The sequence below is a fragment of the Bos indicus genome, chromosome 26, assembly GCF_029378745.1.
Source record: "Bos indicus isolate NIAB-ARS_2022 breed Sahiwal x Tharparkar chromosome 26, NIAB-ARS_B.indTharparkar_mat_pri_1.0, whole genome shotgun sequence".
NCBI lineage: Eukaryota > Metazoa > Chordata > Mammalia > Artiodactyla > Bovidae > Bos > Bos indicus.
In genome coordinates, this window is record NC_091785.1 from 50,241,528 (window position 1) to 50,266,441 (window position 24,914).

Here is a 24,914-nt window from a genome sequence, read left to right on the forward strand (position 1 = left end):
AAAAGCCTGTCCTCTCTCTCGTGGATGCTGCTGGCACCCTTGTCAAAAGTGGTTTGAACATGTGTGCGAGCTCTCTGTCCTGTTTCTGGGCTCTCTCTTCTATTCCATTGCTGTATGTGTCTCTCTTTAATGCACATGCTTATTTTTAAAAGTAGAAGCGTGATCATACTGTACACACTTTTCTCAGCCGGCTTTTAACACACTTAGCAGCGTGTTGTTTCAGTGCAGAGCCTCAGGCCGTGCTGCGTGGCGCCGCCGCATCGTGGCCCGTGTCCATCCGTGATTCATGTAAATCACCTGTCACTGGACTTTCAGGAAGATCCGCTGGAGAAGGAAATGGCACCCACTCCAGTATTCTTGCCTAGAGAATTCCATGGACAGAGGAGGCTGGCAGGCTACAGTCCACAGGGTCACAAAGAGTCAGATACAACTCAGCGACTGGGCACAGACGTTCAGGAGGCTTCCGTTGAGGAGGTTTCTCCAGTGTGTTATGGGCAACGTTGTCATAATCATCCCTAATTGGGTTCTATTTAAAGTGCCTGGCGCCGGCTAAGTGCTGTGAAAGTATTTGTTACATAAAATCTGTACAAGCACCATTATCATTTCCTCGGGATGCATTCTTCGAAGTCCCATTTCCCAGTTAAAGCACGTGTGGTCTGCCTCCCACCTGGATGGACGCCGCCCTGAGCTGGGCCTGAGCAGACCCCACAGAACGGGCGATCCTGTGTCCGGACCCCGTGTGCCCCTCAGCAGGGCGTGGGGTCTGCATCTTGGCCCCCAGGGCCGCCCTCCTCTCTCCACGCCCACCTTGGATCATGGCCCCAGCACTTGCCAGCGGGGTGACCTGGGCAAATCACCTGAGTTCTTGGTGCCTTGGTTTCCCACCTGGACTCCAGCGTGGCCGCAGTGTCTGTCCTGCAGGGCAGCATGTGAGGCCCCCGGCAGCCCAGTCCTGTCTCCTTGATCAGTCAGAGCAGCTGGACTCCGAGTGCCCTGAAGCTCGGACAGCCCTGAGGCCCTGCCTGTTCTAGAGCACCAGCTTGCTCCTGTTGGGTTCGTGACGGAAGGCGGCCAGGCTGAGAGAGGGCAAGCCCTCGCGCTCGTCCGTCGCACGGGTGGACCTGGCTGCATTGAACTCATCTGTGTTTTCATTTTTCAGAGCTTAACGGATCCTAATCCCTCCTATCACCTCACCATGAGCACCCTCAAGCTGGAAGTTCATTCATATAGTGTTGTTATTGTTTGGTTGCTAAGTTGTGTCCAACTCTCGTGACCCCACGGACTGTAGTCTTCCAGGCTCCTCTGTCTGGGATTTCCCCGGCAAGAATACTGGAGTGGGTGCCATTTCCTTCTCCATTCATATTACTGACCTTACAGCTGCATGGAATCTAGGGGGGTTCTCTAAAGGTAAGGGGGCGGGCGCTGTCCTGGAGCGCTGGGCGCGGAGGGGAGCGCTGGACGCGGAGGGGAGCGCTGGGCGCGGAGGGGAGCACTGTGGCAGGAGCACTCCAGTGTCACCGTCTGCTCCCGGGAGGATGTGGCCAGACCTGCCGAGTCTAGGGTTCCGGCTGCGTGAACACAGAGAAGCTGCCGGCCGGGCAGGCCAGGCAGCGCTTGCCCACCGCCTCCTCCCCGCGGCCTCTGAAGGGAGCGGCCGTTTGCCGGTAGCATCTCCGAGCTGCTCCGGAGAGCTCGCGATCCTGCTTGGAAACGATAGGAGCTGGTCCCTCCCCCTGGATGTAGTCAGCATGGTAAATTCCATCTGAAAAGAGGAGCCGCGCTTTGCTGAGTCACAGAACCCGGGGACCTGATTGCACAGGCGGCAGAGAGCGTCCCGGGGTCAGAGGAAGGCGGAGGAGAGGCCGCGGACCGGAGGGGCTCGGGTGTAAGTGCTTCGCTTTGAGCGCTGCGGGGGCTTTGCCGTGTTCAGGTGGGGCTGAGGGCTTTCTGCACGGGTTTCCCGTGTGAGCTGGCTCCTGTGTTCAGCGTGCACACGGATGTAGCTGGAAAGTTCAGGGGGGGCAGGGGCCAGATAGTCGTCTTACGTGTGCAAAGGGCATCACAGAGGACGAGGGCCCCACCCGCCCTCTGCTCCTGCGGCATCTGGGGGAGGGCTGGGCCTGGGGAGCCGGCTGGCGAATCCCTGCTGGGAGCCAGAGCCGTCTCTGGGCAGCCATGGGGGTGGGGGTGGGTGGGGGGCTGTGCGTCTCCGTGCTGGGTGTGGCGAGCACCCGGCTCCCTCCTCCTGGGGGTGGGGTGGTCTGAGGGGGGCTCCTGGGCCAGGTTTTTTTGTTTTTTTAATAACAGGCATGTTTATGGCTCCCTCCTTGCCATCTGTCTGCCCTGTGGAGGGATGGGGTCTTCTCTTTAAAACTTAATCAAGAACCACAGTCCATCCATCGACATCCTTTCTCCTGCAAGGGACTCCACGTGTTTGGGGGCGACAGCAGCTTATTGCCTGATTTCCAGCACTTTTCCTTGAAAGAAGCGGGTGTTGCTGAGCGTGCCTCGGTCTCCCCACGTCAGCAGTTGAGTGGAGCTGGTCGGGCTCAGTGGAAAGACCGTCACAGGCCAAACAGAAATGGTTCTGACACGTGTTGGATTGTGAGTGGGCTCGCTGGGAAGCTGTGTACGTGGACAGCAGCTGCAAACAGTGCTGCCTTTGACTCTGCCGTTGGTGCAAAGCCCAGGTCCCAGCTGCAGTTTTGAGGATGCTCACAGTGGCTCTGGGCCTTTGCCCGGCTATTCTCAGTGCTCCCCGAGTTCCAGCGGGGAGTAGCACAGCAGAGAGTAAAGCCGGCCACAGTGAGACTTCAGTTCATCTTGACGGCACCACTGACCCGGGGTCAGCCTCTGAGCTGCCCCGGGGTTTCAGAAAGTCGGTAACATCTGCCTGGTAGAGGTCAAGGGCCACGTGGGCCGGCGCAGGCGTGTCCGAGCCGTCCATCCCCGGCTCTGGGAGTACTTGAGGGCTCGCTTATGAAATCCAAATGCCGCACACATCAGACTGGGTCCTGTTCCCATGCAGACAGTGCTGGGCAGACCCCCCACCTGGAGACCTTGCCTGACAACGTGGGACCACCGGCCGTGGCCCTGTGGCCGGGGAGCTGGTTGGGAGCAGGAGGGAGGGGATAGCATGAGCTCTGCATCAGCCCCAGACCAGGGACCCGTGCCCTGAGACAAGCAGAGAGCCCACACGTGCCCTCGCCGCTGGTCGGGCTGTGGGCCTCCATCCGGGGCAGTCCCACCCCTTGTGGATCTTCACTGCTCTTTAGAGTTCCCAGGTGATGCCCGTGGTAAAGGAGCCGCCTGCCAATGCAGGAGACGTTAGAGACTCGGGTTCAGTTCCTGGGTCCGGAAGATCCCCTGGAGGAGGACATGGCAACCCGCTCCAGTATTCCTGCCTGGAGAATCCCATGGACAGAGGAGCCTGGTGGGCTACAGTCCCTGGGGTCTCGAGGAGTCAGACACAACTGAGTGACTGAGCACACAGCACTGTTCATTAGTTTCCAGACGATCAAGCCAGACATAGAGTAGGTGGCGGTGTTAATTCTCCACTCAGACCCTGAAGCGGCCCTCTCCAGTAAGGGACTGAAAAGCCCAGACTCAGGTCACAGCGACGGGATGCCGCTGTTTAGAGGACATCACCCTGTCTTCCTCCCTGAGCCTTGCGGGCGCGGTTCATGGCTCAGAGGCACTGGCTGCGGTCCCCAGCCCATGACGAGCTGTGCTCCAGAGCCGGGGCCCAGGGCTGCCCTGCACTGCCCTCCCAAGGCCTGGGGTGCTGGGCTGGCACTTGCTGTCCCTGTGACACCTCAGGAGGAGGCCACCTCTGGTGACACAGCTAACAGGTGGGGAGAGAGCCGTGGGGACCCCACCAGGGGCAGCGAGCAGGGGGTCGAGGACGGGGTCGAAGGCAGCCTGGCCTCAGAGTGGAGCCAGGCCCACGCCTGGGGAGGGAAGGCATTCCATGCTGGGGACTCTGTCCCAGGCGGCCTGGAGGCTGGGACTTGGCTGGAAGGTCCTGAAGGCTCGAGGCCAAGAGACCCTGTGGGTCCCGGGGACCCTGTGCTCCGCGGCTGACGGCTCTGACATTGGAGCTGCGCCCCTGCTCCCTACTGGGTGAATGTGGCCCCCAGGTCATGTGTCTCTGCCCTCTGCCAGGACTCTGCCGGCAGGTGCTGGGCTGGCCCAGTGTGGCTTTGGCTTCGAAGAGCTGCCTGGGTCTTCCTGTGTGTGGAGAGCTCTGTGAGAGCCCAGCGGTGGTGGGGCTGAGGGGATGTGGCCCGGGAGGAGTCTGGGCAGCGGCCCCAGAAGACTCTCCTGCAGTCGCCCCCACGGTCCACTGCTGGAGGTCGCCCGAGCTCCCACGCCCTCTTGGGTTACAGGGCGGCTGGGAACAGGAAGGACCTCAGAACCCATCGTGTCCACCCTGAGGTCCCCCAGACTGACCTTTCTGTGGCTCCTACGTCTTTTGGAGATGGACCGTGTGCAGGAAGGGTTGCGCTATTCCTAAAGCACCAGGGGGCGTTTGTCAGGGTCTCGCACGTTTAGCCTGAGGTTCGTCTGAGGGCAGGCCCAGCGTGGCAGCTGATACACGCATCTCAGAGTTTTATTAAATAGCAGCCTTGACTGTGTCCTTCTCTGGTCTCAGGGTGGGACAGAGGCAAAACCCAAGGCTGGAAGGACCTTCCGAGGCGTTTAGCAGATGTGGGGCTGGGGAGCGGGGGTGGAGTCTGGGGGCTCCGCCGAGCCTATTGCTGCCGCTTCTCCACACGGCAAGTGCTCCCTGAGACCCTCACGCGGGGCCCAGCGGGACTCAGGGTGGGGCGGTCCCCGCCCGTCTGACCCAGCTGCAGAGCCCAGAGCGGCTGAGCCCTTGTGCACGCCCGCCGGCACCTGCGGGAGGCCCCGGCTCCATCGCCCGCCGCTCCGGGGGGGTGGGCGTGCAGTGCTGGCCCTCACCTGCAAGCCCCTGAGGAGGGGAGGCCCACGTCTTCTCACGTACTTATTTGCCATCTGTTCACTCGCTTAGGTGAAAGTGAAAGTCCAGAAAGTGAAAGTGAAAGTTGCTCAGTTGTGTCTGACTCTTTGTGACCCCATGGACAATACAGTCCATGGAATTCTCCAGGCCAGAATACTGGAGTGGGTAGCCTTTCCCATCTCCAGGGGATCTTTCCAACCCAGGGATTGAACCGAGGTCTCCTACATTGTAGGCGGATTCTTTACCAGCTGAGCCACAAGGGAAGCCCAAGAATACTGGAGTGGGTAGCCTATCCCTTCTCCAGGGGATCTTCCCGACCCAGGAATCCAGCCTGGGTCTCCTGCATTGGAGGTGGATTCTTCACCAACGGAGCTATCAGGGAAGCACTTTGGTGACAGGTGTTTAAAATATTTTGCTAGTTTTTAAATTGGATTAGTTGTCTTCTTATTAATGAATTTTTAGACGTAAAAAAACATATATATTCTGGAAACAAGACCTTTATCAGATGTGTATTTTGTAAATATGTTCTTCCAGCCTTGGCTTGTCTTCATTTTCTTAACCGTACCTTTCAAAGACAAATTTTACATTTTTATGAAGTCTAATTTTTCAACATTTTCTTATATGATATTTGTGCTTTTTTTTTTGCTAAGAATGTTTTTTTCTAATCCAAGATCCTGGAAATTTTTATCTATTTTCATCTGGAAATTCTATAGTTTTAGTTTCACGTTAGTTCCATGATTTATTTCTACTAGATTTCCAAACATGAACTGAGCTGTGGGGTGGTTTTTCTTTTTTTCCTTTTCCTTTTTTGTTTGTTTTGGCGTGTAGATGCATAACTGTTACAACACCATTTGTTCAAAAGACTGTCTTTTCTCCACTGAATTTTCTTGTACCTTTTGTCAAACATTAATTGGCCAGATACTACATGGGGCTCTTTTTTGGTTCTGCTTCACTGATCCGTGCATCTGCATCATGCATTACTCATACATTACATCATTTCATATTATATGTGTACATATATATGTATATGGGGCCTCCCAGGCGGCTCTAGGGGTAAAGAACCTGCCTGCCAATGCAGCAGACACAGGAGACTCAGGTTCGATCCCTGGGTCAGGAAGGTCCCCTGGAGGAGGGCATGGCGACCCACTCCAGTGTTCTTGCCTGGAGAATCCCGTGGATAGAGGAGCCTTTCGGGCTACAGCACAAAAGGTTGCAAAGGACACAAACAGCACACAACATATCCACATATATGACATCATATATTATACACGTATCACACAACATAGCCACATATATGACATCATATATTATACACGTATCACACAACATATCCACATATATGACATCATATATTATACACGTATCACACAACATATCCACATATATGACATCATATATTATACACGTATCACACAACATATCCACATATATGACATCATATATTATACACGTATTACCGTAGCTTTATAGTAACCTAGAAGTCCCGGTGATAATTTCCAACTCCAAATTTGTTATTTTCCAAAATTACCTGTTAGATTTTCCCGAACTGCAAATGTAGATCGTTTGCTTTTTCCATATCTGTTTTAGAAACAGCGTTTCAGTGTTTACAAAACAAAGTCCATTGGAAGTTTGAGGTTGCGTTTGACGTCTATTTCAATTTGGGGGAAATTAACATCATAACAATATTAAGTTTTGTGATCCACAAACAGTGTAGCTCTCCATTTAGATCTTTAACTTTCTCTCATGAATGTCTTGGGGCTTTAAGTGTGCAAATATTGTAACTATTTCGTCTGATTCCTAAGTTTTCTGTCTGGTAGTTGCAACGTTGCCTTTTTCTGAGTCTCATAATTTCTTGTTGAACGTCAGGCGCTGTCTGTGCAAGAACAGTGGAGACTGAGGGAACGTATATGCCAAAAACGGGCACCTGTCTCCGTGGGTTAGCGCGTAGGTTTGAGGGACCCCGGCAGCAGGGAAGTGGGTCAGGGTGCGTCACCCCCAGCCATGCTGGCCTCGAGCTGCCGTGCAGCGTGGTGCCCGGGGCCAGGAGGGGTAGTTACTGTGTGCTCCTGCTCCGCCCTTGGTGTCTGGCGCTGTGCCTACTGGCATCTTGAAAGAGTCTCTCTCTGAAGCGGGGCTCCTTGCCCAGCCCTGGATCGCTGCTGCTTGTACCTGTGCAGGCTCATTTGGGGGAGGGGGTCTCATTCTTCTGGTCCAGGCTTAGGAGTTGAGGCCTGTGTGCCTGGAGGTTCTTCTCAGCCTTCCCGCCCTTTCCCCATCCCCCAGCTCTGCTTGCGTCCCTGCAGGATCCCTCCCCAGGGCCCTCCACTCCTACCCCAGGGCAGGAGGAAGCAGGGGTTTCCTCCCACCCTGTCCCTGCAACCGTGAGGACTAGAGGGCTTGCTGGTCTTCTCCCAGTGCCTGTGAGAAGGGGCTGGAGGTGGGCATCCGTCCTGCCCTCCACCTGCCTCGCATCTGGGTCCAGTGACTCCAGGCTGGTGTGCAGGCCCTGATCCAGCCCACAGAGACGAGCTGCAGTTGGAGCTGAGTTCTTCCCCTGAGCTCTGCCCACGGTGAGCCAGCTCAGGCCCCCCGGTCCCCTGGGACTGGCTTGTCACCCTTTGGTTCTCTCGGGACCCAACTATGCCTGGGCCCAGAGAAACATATGATTTGGCAGATTATGTGGCCCTTTGTCATTTTTCAAGACAGGAGGGACATTTTCTCATGACTTTCCACATCTTAAGCGGAGGCAATTTTCTCCTATGTTTTAAAAACCACTCTTCGTTCCTTTTTTGGCCAGTTATGTCTTTTGATAGTTACCTGTTTATCTTGTGAGATCTTAGTGTTACTGTTGAGTTTCACAATCTCCTAATATAGTAAAGACACTAGCTTTGTTGTTGAATTTATTGCAAATGATGTTTCCACTTGTTTTTAGCTTCTTAACTGCATCTCACTGGTGATAAAGGGAGGTGAGGATTTTGTGTGGTGGAATCTATTGATCTTGCCTCCTGTGGGTTCCTTTTATCTCCTTTAAGCCTAAAAAATCCTCTGTCTGGAGACTTCAGAAATGCTCCTTTCTGCATCTCCCCAATAGTTTTAGTGATTTGGGTTTTTGCCTTTAATTCTCTTAATCCATTTAGAATTCCATGTCAGAAAGGCAGTGTTCCGCAGGTTTATTTCTCCTTCACGACTGGCCAGTTAATCACCCCGGTGCTTGTGAGTGGTCCTCTCCCCTTGCCTGTGACTATGATGCTTTCTATCCTTAGATGTAACATGGGGCCTCTTTCTGAGCTGTGCGATGTTTTTCACCCGTCTGGCCATTCATGAGGCTGGGTGTTTCTTGCTTAGTAAAACTGTGTAATTTAGACTAAAGAGACTGTTTTCCCATTAGAGAAGCATTTGCCTCATCCCTCCCAGGCCCATTTCAAGCTGGTCCGGGGCAGATCAGTCAGAACCGTCAGCACGCGGTGGCGGGATCCGTCCCTCGCTCCGGGATCCGTGTGACCTCTGCGGGGCCTCGGTGGAGGCGGGCGCAGAACGTGGCCAGGCCTCTGCCCTGGGGCCTGAGCCAGGTGTCATCCGGCAGGTCCTCCCAGAACCTCTTCTTCCTTGCAGCCCCTGCTCCCCTCTAGGGCCCAGGCCCTCCCCTCCTGGGCAGCCTGTCCTGGGCTTTCGGAAACTCTGGGCGCCCTTCCTGGGACCGTCCAGGATCAGCACCCAGGGCAGGGTCAGGACAGGAGGCCCCCAGCAGGCCCGGGTGCCGTGATGCCCCCTGATGCCCACAGGCCCGCTGGTTTGGTTGTGCATCGGGGGGGACGGTGGTCTTCGAGCAGTGACCACTGCACCAACTGTGCACACTTAGAAGGCTTTCTGGGGTGGGGGGCTGCCCACAGCCCCCTCCTTACCTCCTGGCCCCCTGCAAAGCAAGGCAGGCCCCACCTTCCGCAAGTGGAGAGTTCTGGGGCACCAAACCCAGGGAGGAGAGGAAGTTTAACTAAAGCACTCAGATTGCCAGCCCCCTTCAGCTTATTCAGAGATGTATTTCTCATACAATTTTACTTCTTAATAATTTATCAGAGTTTGTAATATATTTGTACTATTTGAGCCAGTATAGAGCAATAATAATTGCAATGATAACTCAACCTGGAAGACATTTTTATAACCTCAGCGCTGAAGGTCACAGTAAAAACGGTAAATTTCCATTTATATGCATTTTCTTGTCCTGTAAAGATGTGATAGGGTGATCAGTGGAAGCCTTCAATCAAAAAAAAAGTATCCTAATGGGGGTGATATATAACCTTATTCTGTGTGGTTGGTAGAATTTCAAAGGGAAGAGGAATAATGTGAAGATTTTACTAAAGAAGAGGTTGTTGGCGTATTTTTGAAACAAATGGCAGTGGGTCTCCGATCACTGTTCTAGTTTAGACGACGTCTGGTGCTACGTTTAAAGTTTAGAACCTCTCGTTTGGGATGGACAATTCTGCTGTTAATACCACACACTGTATTTTTTTTGTCTCAGACATGGTATTTTAACCTCTATATTATTGATGTGGGTCTTTGGAATTTATTCTCTGTCTCTTCTTGACAGGCTGCTGTTTCCCCTGCGTTGTGGGAATTGTGGCTTTATGAGCTCTGGCTGTGCTGATATTCTGGTCTGCTAACCCCCACGTGTGCCTCGTGCCTGCATTTCTTTCTGCTGCTCGGTGTTCTTTTCCTCTCATTAGGGCGCCCATTTCCCTACTTCTTTGCAGGTCTGGAAACATTTGATTGAATGCCAGACATTGTGATTTTATATTGTTGGGCTGAATTCTTTGTATTCCTTTAAATGTATTTGAGCACCCTTCTGGGCACCGTTCAAGAACACCGTTCTTGAGCTTTTCCTTTGAGCTTCCCGAGTCAGAAACACGGAGTGACTTTCAGGCTCGGCCTGTTTGGCTCAGTCCAGAGGTCGCCCTCTGGGGTCTCTCCTGCTGCCTCCGATCACAAGTCCCCGAGGGGACCCCACCAGCCTACGTGGTGCCGCCTGCTGTGGGCGGGGGTAGGTCTGGAGCCGGCTTTCCTCGGGGGACACGCCCCCTCCAGACCCCGGTTTCCTCATCTGAACAACCAGGGCTTTGGCTGGTGATCCTGAGAGTCTCTCTTGGAAATCTGGTTGTTAGACGTCTCCATTTTTAAACGCTGACCGGCCAGGTGACAGGTTTGGCAGAAGCAAAGCTGTGCATAAACTCACTTCTGTTCTTTTCAAAACTCTGGTGCTGACACCTGAGGAGGCTCAGTGGTTCACTTTGCAAAGGCGTAGCTGCTGCAGCCCCTGTGTCTCAGGAGGGGCGTCCACCCAGGACTGAGTCAGAGAGGCTCACACAGCACGCGTCTCCCAGAGCCGCTCACTCGAGGGCAGTGCTGGGGACCCTTTGCTCAAACAGGTGGGTGGTGTCTGCCACCATTCATTTATTCATTTAAATTTGGCCACTCGGTACACGGTTTGCAGGATCTTAGTCCTCCAACCAGGGACCGAACCTGGGCCCTTAGCAGTGAAACCAGAGTCCCAGCCACTGGACCTGCAGGGAATTCCCTACAATCATTTAGTATAATGTCTGTCTTCGATCCTGAGACTTGAGCCAGCAAGTTTTAAATCACGCTTATGATTTAAATTCTAACTGAAATAGTAGTAAATACAAGTCTAAGATTTTTTTTTCTTTGATCATAAAGTTGTGGCCTTCTGCCTCCAGAAGACAGAGCAGACATACTTCTCCCTGTTCCTCCCGTTAGTACAATAAAATCTCTGGACACTGGTCTAAAACAAATATAAAGAAACTGAAAGGTGGAGTGAAGAAGGTAGGGCATCTACCGACCTCAAGACCCAGGAAGACACAGCGGTGAGCTCCCTGGGTTTTCTCCTGGGGTTGCAGTTGAAGAGGCCAGCGAGTCAGATGGATGGACGGGCACAGACAGAAGCGGCCCCAAGGAGAGCCGGCCCCCTCTGGCCGGAGGGTCAGCAGCAGACAGCTCGCTGGGGGCGCACAGATGGCAGACAAGCACAGGGCAGTGGCTGCCGGCGGTGGGGAGGGAAATGCAGATTAAAGCCACAGCGAGGCATAAATCGCACCAATGTTTCCCTAGGTCAGTCTCCCAAGGCAGTGGAAATAAAAACAAAAATAAACAAGTGGAAACTTAGCAAACTTACAAGCTTTTGCACTACAAACGAAACCATAAACAGAGGAAATATTGGCAAACAAGGCAGCCAACAAGAGCTTAATTTCCAAAATATCAAACAGCTCATAGAGCTCAACAAAACAGCAAAAAATAAGCAACCCAACCAAACTATGGGCAGAAGACTTAAATAGACATTTCTCCTAAGACATACAGATGGCCAATAGGCACATGAAAAGATGCTCAGTGTCACTAATTATTAGAGAAATGCAAGTCAAAACTACAATGAGGTATCACCTCACACTGATCAGAATGGCCATCATCAAAAAGTCTACAAACAGTAAATGCTAGAGGGTGTGGAGATAAGGCAGCCCTCCTACACTGTCGGGGGGATGTAAGTTAGTGCAGCCACAAAGGACAACGGTGTGGAGATTCATCAGAAAACTAAAAATAGAATTACCATATGATCCAACAATCCCACTCCTGGGCGTACATCTGGAGAAAACTATAATTCAAAGATACACGCACCCCAGTGTTCATAGCAGGACTATTCACAGTAGTCAAGACAGTGTGGACTCTGCCTAAGTGTCCATCAGCAGATGAATAGATAAAGAAGATGTGGTGCATATATACACTGGAACATTATTCAACCACAAAACAGCAGGAAATCATGCCATTTGCAGCCAACAGATGGGCTGAGAGATTATCATCGTAAATGAAGTAAGCTAGAAAACGACAAAAAGCAATGTGATATCTCTTATACGTGGAATATAGAATATGGCACGAACGAACGTATCTAAGGAACAGAAGCAGACTCATAAACAGAGAGAAAAGGAGAGGAGGGACGGACGGGGAGTTTGGGATTAGCAAACGCAAACTATTTCATGTAGAATCGATAATAACGAGGTCCTACCACAGAGCACAGGGAATTACACTCAATACCCTGTGATAAACCATGATGCGAAAGAATATGAAAAAGAAATCGTCTATGTATTTTAAAATATATATAAAAAACTGAGTCACTTTGCTTACAGCAGAAATTAACACAACATTGTAAATCGACTATACTTCAGTTTAAAAAGTAGGTTAGAAGGAATAAAACCACAACGAGATACCACTTATCAGAATGGCTAAAATAAACAAAAAGCAGCAACACCAAATGCTGTAAAGGATGCTGAGAAACGGGATCCCTCACACGCTGGGGCTGGGAGGGTCACGTGGTGCAGCCTCTCTGGAAAGCGGTTTGCCATTTCTTAAATAACTACACGTTCAACTGTGTCTGACCAGAAATTGCACTTCTAGGCATTTGTGTCAGAGAAATGAAGACCTGGGTTCACACAACAACCTGGACATGGACATTTACAGCAGCGTGACCTGCAATAACCACCAGTTGCCCCTCAGTGGGTGAGTGGATGACTTGGCTGTACTGTGAGCTCTACACCCACAGCAGTGAACACGAATGCCCGTGAACTCTGCACACACAACCTGGATGGATCTCCAGCACTGCACTGAGTGAGGAACACTGGCTCCAAAAGGTCCTGCTGTGCGACTTCATTTCTACAACATTCTTGAAATGACAAGGTTACAGAAATGGAGGGCAGATTTGTGGTTGCCAGGGGCTGAGGCAGGGATGAAGGTAGGGGCGGAGATGGAGACAAGACAGTCTCTTTGCTGACGTTCCAGAAGCCAGCGTCTTGATCATGATTCCTAGTGTCTCAAGATGCTTCTCCTGTGGGAACTGCATGGGGGTGCACCAGGATCTACCTATATCAGCTCACAAGGCTGCATCTGAATCGACACATGGATCTGCAGCCTACCAGGCTCCTCCGTCCATGGGAGTTTCCAGGCAAGAGTACTGGAGTAGGGTGCCATCGCCTTCTCCGATATTGAAGTTTATTTAAGAATAAATCACAGCACCTCTAGGAAACTTTAGCCTTTAACTCATTCACAGGTGAGTCAGAGCTGCAGCCTGAATCACACACGTCTCCTTTCAACACAGAGGGACTGTGGGGTGGATTCAGTTCTGTAGACTAGGAGTGAGGACTCACGGCCAACTTGATGGATCAAAATGTGGGAGTGTTGAAGTCACGGCAGAGGTCTTGTGGATGAGAACTGTGGGTGTAGTGAGAAGCACGGGCATCTTCTCCATCAGAGGACCTTCACTGTCTGGTGTGATGGTCACTGTGGGTGGACGTCCCATCCTGGAGAAGTCCCCACTCTCAGGCTCAGGTGAGCTGACTGACTCACTGGGCCTGTGGTCGCCCACCCAGAGCCCCCATCCGGCTCTTCCTCTCCCGTGACCTCCAACCCCACCTGGGACATTTGGGGTGAGGGGGGCTCCTTACCCAGAGCTCCTCCCCTGGAGCTGGATCCCCTCCCTGCTGATGACCAGGAGCAGGGTCTCGGCCCACCGGGTGAACCCCTGGGCCTTCTTCCTCCTGGAGAGCCTGGACCTGATTAATAGGCTTTCTTGGGTGAGGCTCATGCTTTGGGGGCTTGAGAACAACCTTCTAGAAACCTCTGGGAGGTCGTGTGCCTGGCAAGCGGACAGAGAAAAGGGACCACCCTCCTGCAGGCGGGCTGCACCCGGCTCCTCCTGCTCTCCACTGCCACTCTCGCCAGAACCTGGAGAGCGAACTGGAAAGTTCCCTTTCCTTCCCTTCCTGTCAAAGGCCGTCACCCCATTTTCTTCAAACTCTACTTCCAATCGGGGTGTGCACAAGATCAGCACACATGTGACTTCTTTGAGAACGCTGTGGTTAGAAATAGAGGTCACAGCCCAAACCCTCAAGAATTCTGATCTCTCTCCAGAGACTCATTAAAACACCACACGTGTTTCTAAGTGTCACGTCAGCCTAGCGCAGTCAAACGAGCCTGTTCCACACGTTTCATCGGATTTGCAGCGAGAGTCTTGCCGTTACCAGTGAGGGCCTCACCGCAGGAGTGCACCAGCCCTAATGGGCCGTGTCCAGTAGGACGTGTATTCCTCTGGGCAGATGCTCCGTGCTGTGAGTTTCCTGAAAGACCGTGCTCCGGAACTAGTGTGTCTGAAGTTGGGAGGAGGAGGTGCCTTGGAACCAACCCCACCCGGGTTTGAGCTCCCCACAGCCTACAGCCCACATGACTGCCCACTGCCGTCACGGCTGGACCTCCCCGCTCCTCCGAGCATTTGTCTGATGGCCTGTACTTAAGGGGTCCCTGTGGGATGTGACAGGGAGCGTCCCCCGCCAACCATGGCCTTGGGTTTGCACAGAAATGACCAGACCAGAAGCATCAAACGCATCCTTTGCTGGCTGTGGGTCAGCCTCTTAACCCAGAGAGCATCCGGGCAAAGATGACCGGCTCTGCAAGGTCGAAGCCCCTTCGTGACCCTGCTCACTCACCCCTTGCTGGGGCGTCACCCAGGTGATGCCTGCGTGTTGGCAGTTTCCTTCTACCTGCATGCTTGGGGCAGCACACCAGCCCGCGGGCTCCACGTGGAGAAAACTGGATGGAGGCCGGCAGGACCGAGGTGGGGCGAGGTGTCCAGACCAGCCTCCAAGGTGACCCAACCGTGGTGCCAACACGCCCTGGGCCGCAAGCTGTGTCTCACTCTAAACCCTCCGAGCACAAAACAACTCACTCAGAGACCCGAGGGGTGCTCTTCTGCTTGCGTTATTACCTCCTTGGAGACCCTGAGATGGGAGTGGGCGGACTGCACCATCGACCTGATCATTTAAGGACTTCCGACCAAAGCGGGGCACACACGGTTGGCTGGGGCCTCATGTGGGTGCCGGTCTGGCATGGGGAGAGTGAGAGGACCCGGAGAGATGCCCGCCCTCCTCCTGTCCCTGGGCTTCCTGCGGGGGCGCAGAGGTCACACCGGCTTCGGAGGGTCTGATTCAACCTCAGGACCAAGGTGCCGGCACCGCGAGGCAGGCTCTCACCACGAACCGCGTGCAGAGGTGCTCAGGTGCGTCCTCATCAGGGGGCTGCCTCCGGGTCGTGCCTTACAGCCCCTTCCCACCAGCACCTCAACCCCCAGCCTCGAGCCTCGTGAGCAGGCCGCCAGAGGCCTGACTTGAGTGTGTTCTGCATTGAGGTTCAGACGGCGTGGGCGGTGGCTCCAAGTGGAAGCTGGGCTCCGTCCACCTGGCACGGCCGATCTGACTCAGTCCTGCTCCCAGGGAACCGGGCCTTCCCTGGAGACCGAGAGCCTGCAGTGCGCTGGGCCCCTAGGTCACCAGGGCCTCATGGGAGTTAGTGAGGCCAGGCAGAGGGGGTCAAGCCAGGGAGGCGTGTGCAGGGCTGCACAGGAGAAGGGGTGGGTGCTGGGAGGGCCGTCCGAGCGCGGCCCCCGTGGTGGGGAGGTGGTGGAGGGGGGAGGCGGGGAACCCCTGCTGCTGCGCCCCCGCCCCTACCCTGACCACTCAGCCCTGGGGCTCTGTGCCCTGCCGTCCCCGCAGGATCCGTGAGGGGCCGTGCGGGGCCATCTGGGATGGGCGGCGTGGGCTTCAGAGGGGGCCCGGAGGGTCTCGGCCACAGGAGACCCTCGGGAGAGCGGAGGGGCCGACCCCGCTGGCTCCAGCCCCCGCGCTGACCCGGGCGACCCCGGGAGTGGTCCCGAGGGCTCTGTCCAGCAGAGCCCCACCCCCGCCCGGGGTCCTGCTCAGGCCTGAACCCCACTGGCCAAGCTTGGGGCTCTTCAGAGAGTGTGCCATAGCCCTGGGCACCATCCAGGTTGCCGCGTGGGAGCCAGAGCTCCTGGCATCCCCAAGGGGGAGGCTCCGCGGTGCCCGCTGGACCTCACGTTCCCAAGGCCTCTGTCTGCCCTCCGCCCACCCCGTCTGTGTCCCGGGTAACAGGAAGGACGTGGGAGCGTGACGGCATCCGGGAGACGAGGTGACCGTGGCAGCTGGCACTTCACTGGTGTGGGTGTGTGAGCACCAGGACGTGGGCCAGAGGCCCCGGAGCCCCCAGGCACACGCAGCCTCCGAGTCACTGGTGTGGGCGCTGTCCGCTCGGATGTGGGAGGAGCCGGGGCGGCGCTCCAGCCAAAGGCTCAGTGCGCATGCGCTCAGTGCAAGTAGGGTGTGGGGAGGGGCGACCCCCACACTGCTCACAGGCAATCATCCCATCAAGCGCCCCCGGGGGCACAGCCTCGGGGCGGGCGGGGCCCTGGAGTCCCTGCCCCGGCGTGGGCGTCTGGGACACCCCGCACGCTCCCAGCGGGCTCTGGGGAGAGTTCGTCTGTCCACACTCTTCCCATAAATAGCGACTTCAACACACTTGCTCTTTGTGCCCAAATGCGCTGGGAAAGGCAGGACCTCGCCTTTAGGGGGCTGCCGGGCAGGGGCTCGAGGCCTGTTATTTTATCGAACGAAAGCTATCGGTGCCGGGAGGCCAGGGCCTGGGCAGAGGCTGCTCAGTACCCCAGGGTCCAGGCGGCAGGCAGGGGTACCAAGCAGCCCGAGCCATGCTGTCCGTGTGAGCCTGTGGGAGGAAATGCTGGCGGACTGTGGACGAGCCAGCGGCTGGGTGGGCCGGGCTGGCTGGGGGGCGGGAGCGGGGAGCGCCCCTCTGCTGCCGGCCAGTGTGGGCACCGCCCCGAGCCCCTCGCTCATTTCACCCTGCCCTTCCTCTCCTCTCAGATGGCCGGTGAGGCTGCCTCTCTGTCCAGGAAAGGCCTGCGGAGTTTCATTTTAAAATAAGTAAAACATAACACGCCTGTTTTCAGAAAACATTGAGGAAATGCTAGCTGGGGTGGACGGCAGCCAGCCAGTTGCACAGGAGCTCGGAATTCCCTGTGATCTGAGGCGGACACAGGGCAGCGGGGGTTTCTGGGGCCGGGGAGGGGGTCTGGTCAATGTTGCTTAAAGGCAGCTGCAGAGAACAGACCAGAGATGGTCACAGGGGTCCTAGGGAGGGTGGCCAGGCGGCTGAGGACGCTGCACAGCAACTGTGGGGCCAGGCTCCTGCTCACAGAAGGCTGAGGGCTGGGGTCACCGAGCCCCCCACCTGGAGCTCCAGGAGGCCAGTAGGAACCCATGGTCCTGCAGGGCTCCCAGACCTGGCCTGGAAGAGCCTGAGCAGTGTACCGGGCAGGTGTCTAAGCACAGGATGGAGGCCTCGGGGACACCTTGGGACACTCTGTGTCTCTGTGCCGGTGAGGAGACAGGCAGGGGGAGGGGGCCAGGCAGCAGGGGAGCAGAACCCCGAACCCCTCTGCCTTTTAATCCAGGCAAAGCTAGTGGACTCTCCCAGTCTCACACTGGGTGCTGGGCACTGGGATACGGGAGGAGTGGGGGCTGCCCCGGGCCTGGGCCAGCAGACTCAGGCGTCCAGGTGGGGTGACAGGTGAACAAGCCAGGGTGGAGCCCGGAGCCCAGGTCGTCCAGGGTGTGCACACGCCCACCAAGACTTGGTCTCCTGGGCTGAGGGTGCGACCCCTTCCAAGCTGGTTCATGGGCCCCAGGGGTCCCAGACGCCCCTCCGTTCATGTCAGAGAAGCTCGTGTTTCACACCCGCTCCTGCCATCCATCTGCCACACATCCTGTGAGAAGTTGGGCCCTAACTTTGGTCCCCAGAGTCTTATTGCAAAGGGGCAAAGAATAAACATGTACTGAGGAAAGTAGGGAAAACCACTAGACCATTCAGGTATGACCTAAATCAAATCCCTTATGATTATACAGTGGAAGTGAGAAATAGATTTAAGGGCCTAGATCTGATAGATAGAGTGCCTGATGAACTATGGAATGAGGTTCGTGACATTGTACAGGAGACAGGGATCAAGACCATCCCCATGGAAAAGAAATGCAAAAAAGCAAAATGGCTGTCTTGGGAGGCCTTACAAATAGCTGTGAAGAGAAGAGAAGCGAAAAGCAAAGGAGAAAAGGAAAGATATAAACATCTGAATGCAGAGTTCCAAAGAATAGCAAGAAGAGATAAGAAAGCCTTCTTCAGCGATCAATGCAAAGAAATAGAGGAAAGCAACAGAATGGGAAAGACTAGGGATCTCTTCAAGAAAATTGGAGATACCAAAGGAACATTTCATGCAAAGATGGGCTCGATAAATGGTATGGACCTAACAGAAGCAGAAGATATTAAGAAGAGATGGCAAGAATACACAGAAGAACTGTACAAAAAAGATCTTCATGACCCAGATAATCATGATGATGTGATCACTGACCTAGAGCCAGACATCCTGGAATGTGAAGTCAAGTGGGCCTTAGAAAGCATCACTATGAACAAAGCTAGTGGAGGTGATGGAATTCCAGTTGAGCTCTTTCAAATCCTGAAAGATGATGCTGTGAAAGTGCTGCACTCAATATGCCAGCAAATTTGGAAAACTCAGCAGTGGCCACAGGACTGGAAAAGGTCAGTTTTCATTCCAATCCCCAAAAAAGGCAATGCCAAAGAATGCTCAAACTACGGCACAATTGCACTCATCTCACACGCTAGTAAAGTAATGCTCAAAATTCTCCAAGCCAGGCTTCAACAATAAGTGAACCGTGAACTTCCTGATGTTCAAGCTGATTTTAGAAAAGGCAGAGGAATCAGAGATCAAATTGCCAACATCTGCTGGATCATGGAAAAAGGAAGAGAATTCCAGAAAAACATCTATTTCTGCTTTATTGACTATGCCAAAGTCTTTGACTGTGTGGATCACAATAAACTGTGGAAAATTCTGAAAGAGATGGGAATACCAGAACACCTGATCTGTGCCGGAGCCAGCCGGCAAAGTCGATCAGGTCCCGAGAACGTGCACGGCGGGGCTAAGAAAGAAACTAAAGCAAGAGACTACAAAGATGGGGTCGAGAGGTTCAGACACGTCACCACGAAGGGACGCAGTCTGACACCAACTTTATTCAACATCTCATATTTATACAGAAAAGCGTGAGAAAGACGAAACAGTTGACATTTTTTCTTAGTTGGCCTATACATCTTACAAACAGTTACAAGAAATCTTGAGAGCATGGGAATGGCTCCCTGTTATTATTTCTTACACCAGATAACATTTCTCTGTGCATGAGAAGTTTGCACAGAATTCCAGGTGCCTGCAGTAAATAAGCGCCTAATCTCTGGGGTGGCAGGACAGAGAGCTATGTTTGCAAACAAACCCTCAAGGACTGAGGCAGCTCCCAGAGCTGTGTCCTTCAGACAAAGGACCCCGTTCTCACGGGCAGCTCCCCGCAGATCTGCCTCTTGAGAAATTTGTATGCAGGTCAGGAAGCAACAGTTAGAACTGGACATGGCACAACAGACTGGTTCCAAATAGGAAAAGGAGTTTGTCAAGGCTGTATATTGTCACCCTGTTTATTTAACTTATATGCAGAGTACATCATGAGAAACACTGGGCTGGATGAAGCACAAGCTGGAATCAAGATTGCCGGGAGAAATATCAATAACCTCAGATATGCAGATATTACCACCCTTATGGCAGAAAGTGAAGAGGAACTCAAAAGCCTCTTGATGAAAGTGAAAGAGGAGAGTGAAAAAGTTGGCTTAAAGCTCAACATTCAGAAAACGAAGATCATGGCATCCGGTGCCATCACTTCATGGGAAATAGATGGGGAAACAGTGGAAACAGTGTCAGACTTTATTTTTCTGGGCTCCAAAATCACTACAGATGGTGACTGCAGCCATGAAATTAAAAGACGCTTACTCCTTGGAAGGAAAGTTATGACCAACCTAGATAGCATATTCAAAAGCAGAGACATTACTTTGCCAACAAAAGTTCGTCTAGTCAAGGCTATGATTTTTCCTGTGGTCATGTATGGATGTGAGAGTTGGACTGTGAAGAAGGCTGAGCACCGAAGAATTGATGCTTTTGAACTATGGTGTTGGAGAAGACTCTTGAGAGTCCCTTGGACTGCAAGGAGATCCAACCAGTCCATTCTGAAGGAGATCAGCCCTGGGATTTCTTTGGAAGGAATGATGCTAAAGGTGAAACTCCAGTACTTTGGCCACCTCATGCGAAGTGTTGACTCATTGGAAAAGACTCTGATGCTGGGAGGGATTGGGGGCAGGAGGAGAAGGGGACGACAGAGGATGAGATGGCTGGATGGTATGACTGACTCGATGGACGTGAGTCTGAGTGAACTCCGGGAGTTGGTGATGGACAGGGAGGCCTGGCGTGCTGCGATTCATGGGGTTGCAAAGAGTCGGACACGACTGAGTGACTGATCTGATCTGATCTGATCTGATCGTCTGTTATCCCAGAGGCACGAGAAATGTGCTTCCATGGAGAGGGTTCCATCCGGGGTGTGGGTGGAGGGCAGGCGGCCCCTGCGGTCTGTGACACGGTGGGCAGTCCGGCCGAAGACTCAGGCCAGCAGATGTATCCCCTCGCACCCTGTTCGTGGGTCCCCCCAGGCTCCGTGCGGTCTGCTCACAGCGCGCTTTCCCTCAGGTGAGTGAGAAGATGTAGAGAAGCTACAGGCAGGCGATCGGCCCAGACGCGCGGCTGCCCCTCGGGCCACCCTCACCATGTCCAAGAAGGGCGCAGGCGGCCGGAGCAAGGGGGACAAGGCGGAGGTCCTCGCCGCCCTGCAGGCTGCCAACGAGGACCTGCGGGCCAAGCTCACTGAGATCCAGATCGAGCTGCAGCAGGAAAAGAGCAAGGTGGGCCCCCAACCCCGCCCCCACACACAGCCCCCGCCCCGACCCGCCCCCACCCCGCCTGCGTTGGTTTCTCCCTTTGCTGAGAGTGTCGTAGAAGGTAAGTGAGACATCCCTCGTTTGGGCTGAAGCCGTCCGGGGGGCAGGAGCCCCCACCCCCTGCCCCCTACGGCCTTGGCCCCTCCTTGGCGGATTCGTTTGAGAGGTGCTGGTTTCAGCCTCCTGAGCACGCAGGTTTCCGGACACCCGTGCGTCTGCCCTCTTGCTTCCAGGGTTGGCGCCTACTGGGTGCATAGTATCACGCTGCCCACCCTCGAGGCTTGACTGTTTTCAACCTGTGTTTTAACGAGACCTTCCCTAATAGACGGTAGCTCCCAACTCTGCAAGAACACACAGCCTTTCCGAACGCTGCGCTCGGGTGTCGCGGCAGTCTGGCTCCGGGCCGACCGTGTCTCGCTGTGCCGCAGGTCGGCCGGGTGGAGAGGGAGAAGAACCAGGAGCTCAGGCAGGCGCGGGAGCACGAACAGCACAAGAGCGCCGTTCTGCTCACCGAGCTCAGGACCAAGCTGCACGAGGAGAAGATGAAGGAGCTGCAGGCGCTGCGGGAGGCGCTACTGCGGCAGCACGAGGCCGAGCTGCTGCGCGTCATCAGGACCAAGGACAGCGAGAACCAGCGGCTGCAGGCGCTGCTGCACGCCGTGCGCGACGGCGGCCCGGACAGGGCGCGCACCGTGCTGCTGTCCGAGGCCAAGGAGGAGGCCAAGAAGGGCTTCGAGGTGGAGAAGGTGAAGATGCAGCAGGAGATCTCGGAGCTGAAGGGCGCCAAGAGGCAGGTGGAGGAGGCGCTGACCCTGGTCATCCGCGCCGACAAGATCAAGGCCGCGGAGATCAGGAGCGTGTACCACCTGCACCAGGAGGAGATCTCCCGCATCAAAAAGGAGTGCGAGCGCGAGATCCGCCGGCTGGTACGTGCGCGCGGCGGGGGCAGGGGCGCGCAGCGGGGCGGGGCTGGTAAGGGGGGCTCAGGGGGCGGGGCTCAGGGAGGGGCGGGGGCGGGGGCGGGGGCGGGGGCGGGACTGGGAAGGGGCGGGGCGGGGCAGGGCTCGGAGGGCAGGGGAGGGGAGGGTAAGGGGGGCTCAGGGGGCGGGGCTCAGAAGGGCGGGGGCTCGGGGGCGGGGCGGGGTGGGCGGGGGCTCGGGGGCGGGGACGGCGGGGAGGGCGGGGCTGGGGGAGGGCGGCTTGGCGCCGGACAGGCGGGGCAGCGCTTTGTCTTTGCTCTCAGGCGGTTCCGCCCGCACAGGGGCACAGGGCGCCTCGCACCTCTGCTCTTGGTTTGAGGACTCCAGAGAGGCCAGGCTGCTGAAAACAGCAGGATGCGGTTCAGAACTCACCAGTCAGTCAGTGGCCCAGGGCCCAGGAGGCCGCAGTCCTCCCCGCTCCACCCCACCCAGCTTTCCTTCCCATTTCCAGCTTGGTCAGAACCAGACGCCCACAAGGGGGCCTCCCCCGTCCCCCAAAAGTGGGTTTATGAAAGATCCCCCGTCTTGCAGCCCCATGTTAAGCTCAAGGCGTGCAGGGGCCAGTTGGATGACATAAGCTCCGGCTCCATAACCAGGAGGGTCTGCAGTTAGTGAGCTCGCTGGACCCAGAGAGGGGAGATCAGAGGCCTACAGGCAAGGGTCCCGCCCAGGGCCATCCCAGCGATCCCGAGCTGTGAAGTCTGGGAAGGAGTGGCTCTTCGCAGGTCAGGAACTCTGTGCATCCCCTGGCTCCCATGAGTAGCTGCCCGATGCTCCCGAGCCCCTGTGAGGAGAGGCTGTGAAGAACGCTCAAAGGTTGTGGGGGGTTCCACTCGATTCTCCTCATTCCTTGGAGCCTGGACCTCCTTGGCGACTGGGGGGAAATGAGCCTGTCAGTCCTGCCAGGCACTTCATCAGGGCACAGCTGGCTTTGCAGCTGGCTACCCTGGGGACCCCTTGGGGGTGCAGCCAGCTTTCCTCCAGCACAGCCGTGCACCTCTCCCAGCCTCCTGGGCTTCTGGGTTCCAAAGACCACCGTGTTGGTTTCCCAGAAGTGTTGCAGTCGCTCTGGACGCAGGGCACAGAACTTGGGGCTGTGAACAAGCACAGGTCTGTCACGCTGTGCGTGCGGGGCCCAGACACCCCTCCCCGGGTGGCCCCCTCCCCCTTTCCAGAATGTCCCTGTTCCACACTCTCCCTTTCAACTCTGCATTCATCTCTGGGCTGTGTGTTGGTACCGGGTCAGCACCCACTGCCCAAATCCACACTCTGTCCATCACCTCGATTGGCCTCGGTGTTCATCATGGAGGCTCGTGGCCCGATTTCCTTAAGCACAGGGTCATGACAGAACCGACCATAGTCCTCAACCTTGACCTGGGCTCCCCAGAGGGACCCACTTGCAGTTCTAGCTCATTCTTCCGAGTTTTATTCCAAACCCTCAGTATGTGCCTGCACCTCCCCTTCTTGATTCTCAGGTTTAGCTCTTCCTCTGTTTCCCGATTAGCCTCTCGCCCCCCGAGTCCCATTCTCAACAGGACACACAGCACACCATAGACAGGGAGGGCAGCTTTGCGGAGCCCCAGGGACCCCGGTGGGGCCTGGCTGTGGCTCCAGGGAAGGGGCCAGGGCAGGTGCTGCCCCTGTGGGCAAGGGCCTCGGACAAGAGGGTGGCTCTGGGGGCACTTGGCCCAGTCGAGGAGCCGAGGGAGCAGGTGCCCAGACGCCCATTCCCCGGGCCCTTCCTGCTCTGGTTCCTGTTTCCCGGGAGGTGGGGCGCGAGCCAGGGAGAAGGCTGTCGGGACAGGCTGGCTGCTCCGTCGGGGCTGAAATGAGTGTTTACTGTTCGTGTTACAGTTGCTCTGTGAACGTTCACCAAAGACCCACTGTGGCCCACAACCTCTCTTGTACACACTTTTATTTTCCACCAAATTAATTTTTTCCATTTGCTTAATTTTCAAGTGAACAGGTGTTAAGTTGCTTTAGTTGAGTCCAACTCTTTGCGACACCCCTGAATTTCTGGAGGAAGGAATCCCCGGTCAATACAGTAAAGCATTAGGAATCCTGCCCATGTCTGTGTTCCGAGACATCCTTCCTGGAGCGCTTGCTCTTCACATCTCCCCTGGACAGACCGGTTTCCTGAAGCAGCCCGAATCCTGAATTCTCTTTGTCACCAACCTGGGAAACCATCCCTCCCTCCTGTGTTAGACCCCTCCCTTACCTTCCTCTTTCTAGGATGAATGTTTCTCAACTGGGGGAAAGTACATTCTCTGATCGCTTTCTGGAGACAGAAGGAGGGAAATGTATTTTGTGAGACTTTGTGTGCGTGGAGTTTTTAGTCTAACCACACTCACAGTGGATGTTGTAACTCGATGTGGTATTAGAGGTTGGAAAACTTTTATTAGAATTTGAAGGGATTTCTGCGTTGTCTTCTGACTCTGAGTGTTGGTCTTAAGAAACTATACGGTATTCTGATTCCTGGTCCTTCCTCATCCTTCCCCAGAAGTTATGGAACACTGGCCCTGTGCCCGGAGCGTCACTGATTTGGGTTGATGTGCCTTTAGTGTAAGTATTGGTTCACCCAGCTTACCAGGCAGTCAGGAACACTTTCTAACTGGAAACTCATGTCTCTCGGCTCGGGAAAGCTTTGTTCTTCTGTCTGCTTCCTCGCCTTCTCCCTCTCTTCCTTCCAGAACCCGCATTAGCCAGACGCTGGGACTTGGACTTGATACGCTGATTCTCTTCTTTTTCTCTCCAGCCTTGGCTTTTGGTTCTACTTTCTAAGAAATGCCCTTGACTTTCTGATCTAACTTTTCTGCTTAGTATTTTTGTTTCTGCGTTCATAATTTAATCCTAATTTGTTCTCTGGAAGTTTGGTCATTCCCCTGTTACTCATAGATGTAACATCATCTTATTTCCCTGAGAGTAGTGTAATACTTACGTTTCTTATGTAAGAAATGCAGCACTTACATTTATCTTACAGCTTTGTCTCTGTCCCTTCATTGTCTGTCTACTTCAGAGCCTCTTTTGCCTCGTTTCATCCCAGCTGCTGTCTCTCATGTTGGGGGGTGTCCTCGAGTGACAAGGGCTTTACCTTAAGGTGAACTGGAAGAGATGCTGCCATTTTCTTGGGGACATTTTTCCTTTCATCTTTTTTTTTTTTCTTT

General features: G+C 54.7%; 1 protein-coding gene across 18 annotated transcripts in view; it reads left to right on the forward strand.

Annotated features, from left to right (window-relative positions):
- JAKMIP3 (Janus kinase and microtubule interacting protein 3) overlaps positions 1-24,914 on the forward strand; it is an 89,428-nt gene that overhangs the window by 20,222 nt on the left and 44,292 nt on the right. For all 18 annotated transcript variants that reach the window (XM_070781123.1, XM_070781121.1, XM_070781122.1 and 15 more), the window contains exons 2-3: positions 20,523-20,734; positions 21,199-21,696. In XM_070781123.1, the coding sequence (XP_070637224.1) occupies positions 20,600-20,734; positions 21,199-21,696 (633 nt within the window). In that variant the 5' untranslated portion in view covers positions 20,523-20,599. The remainder of the gene's footprint in view (positions 1-20,522; positions 20,735-21,198; positions 21,697-24,914) is intronic.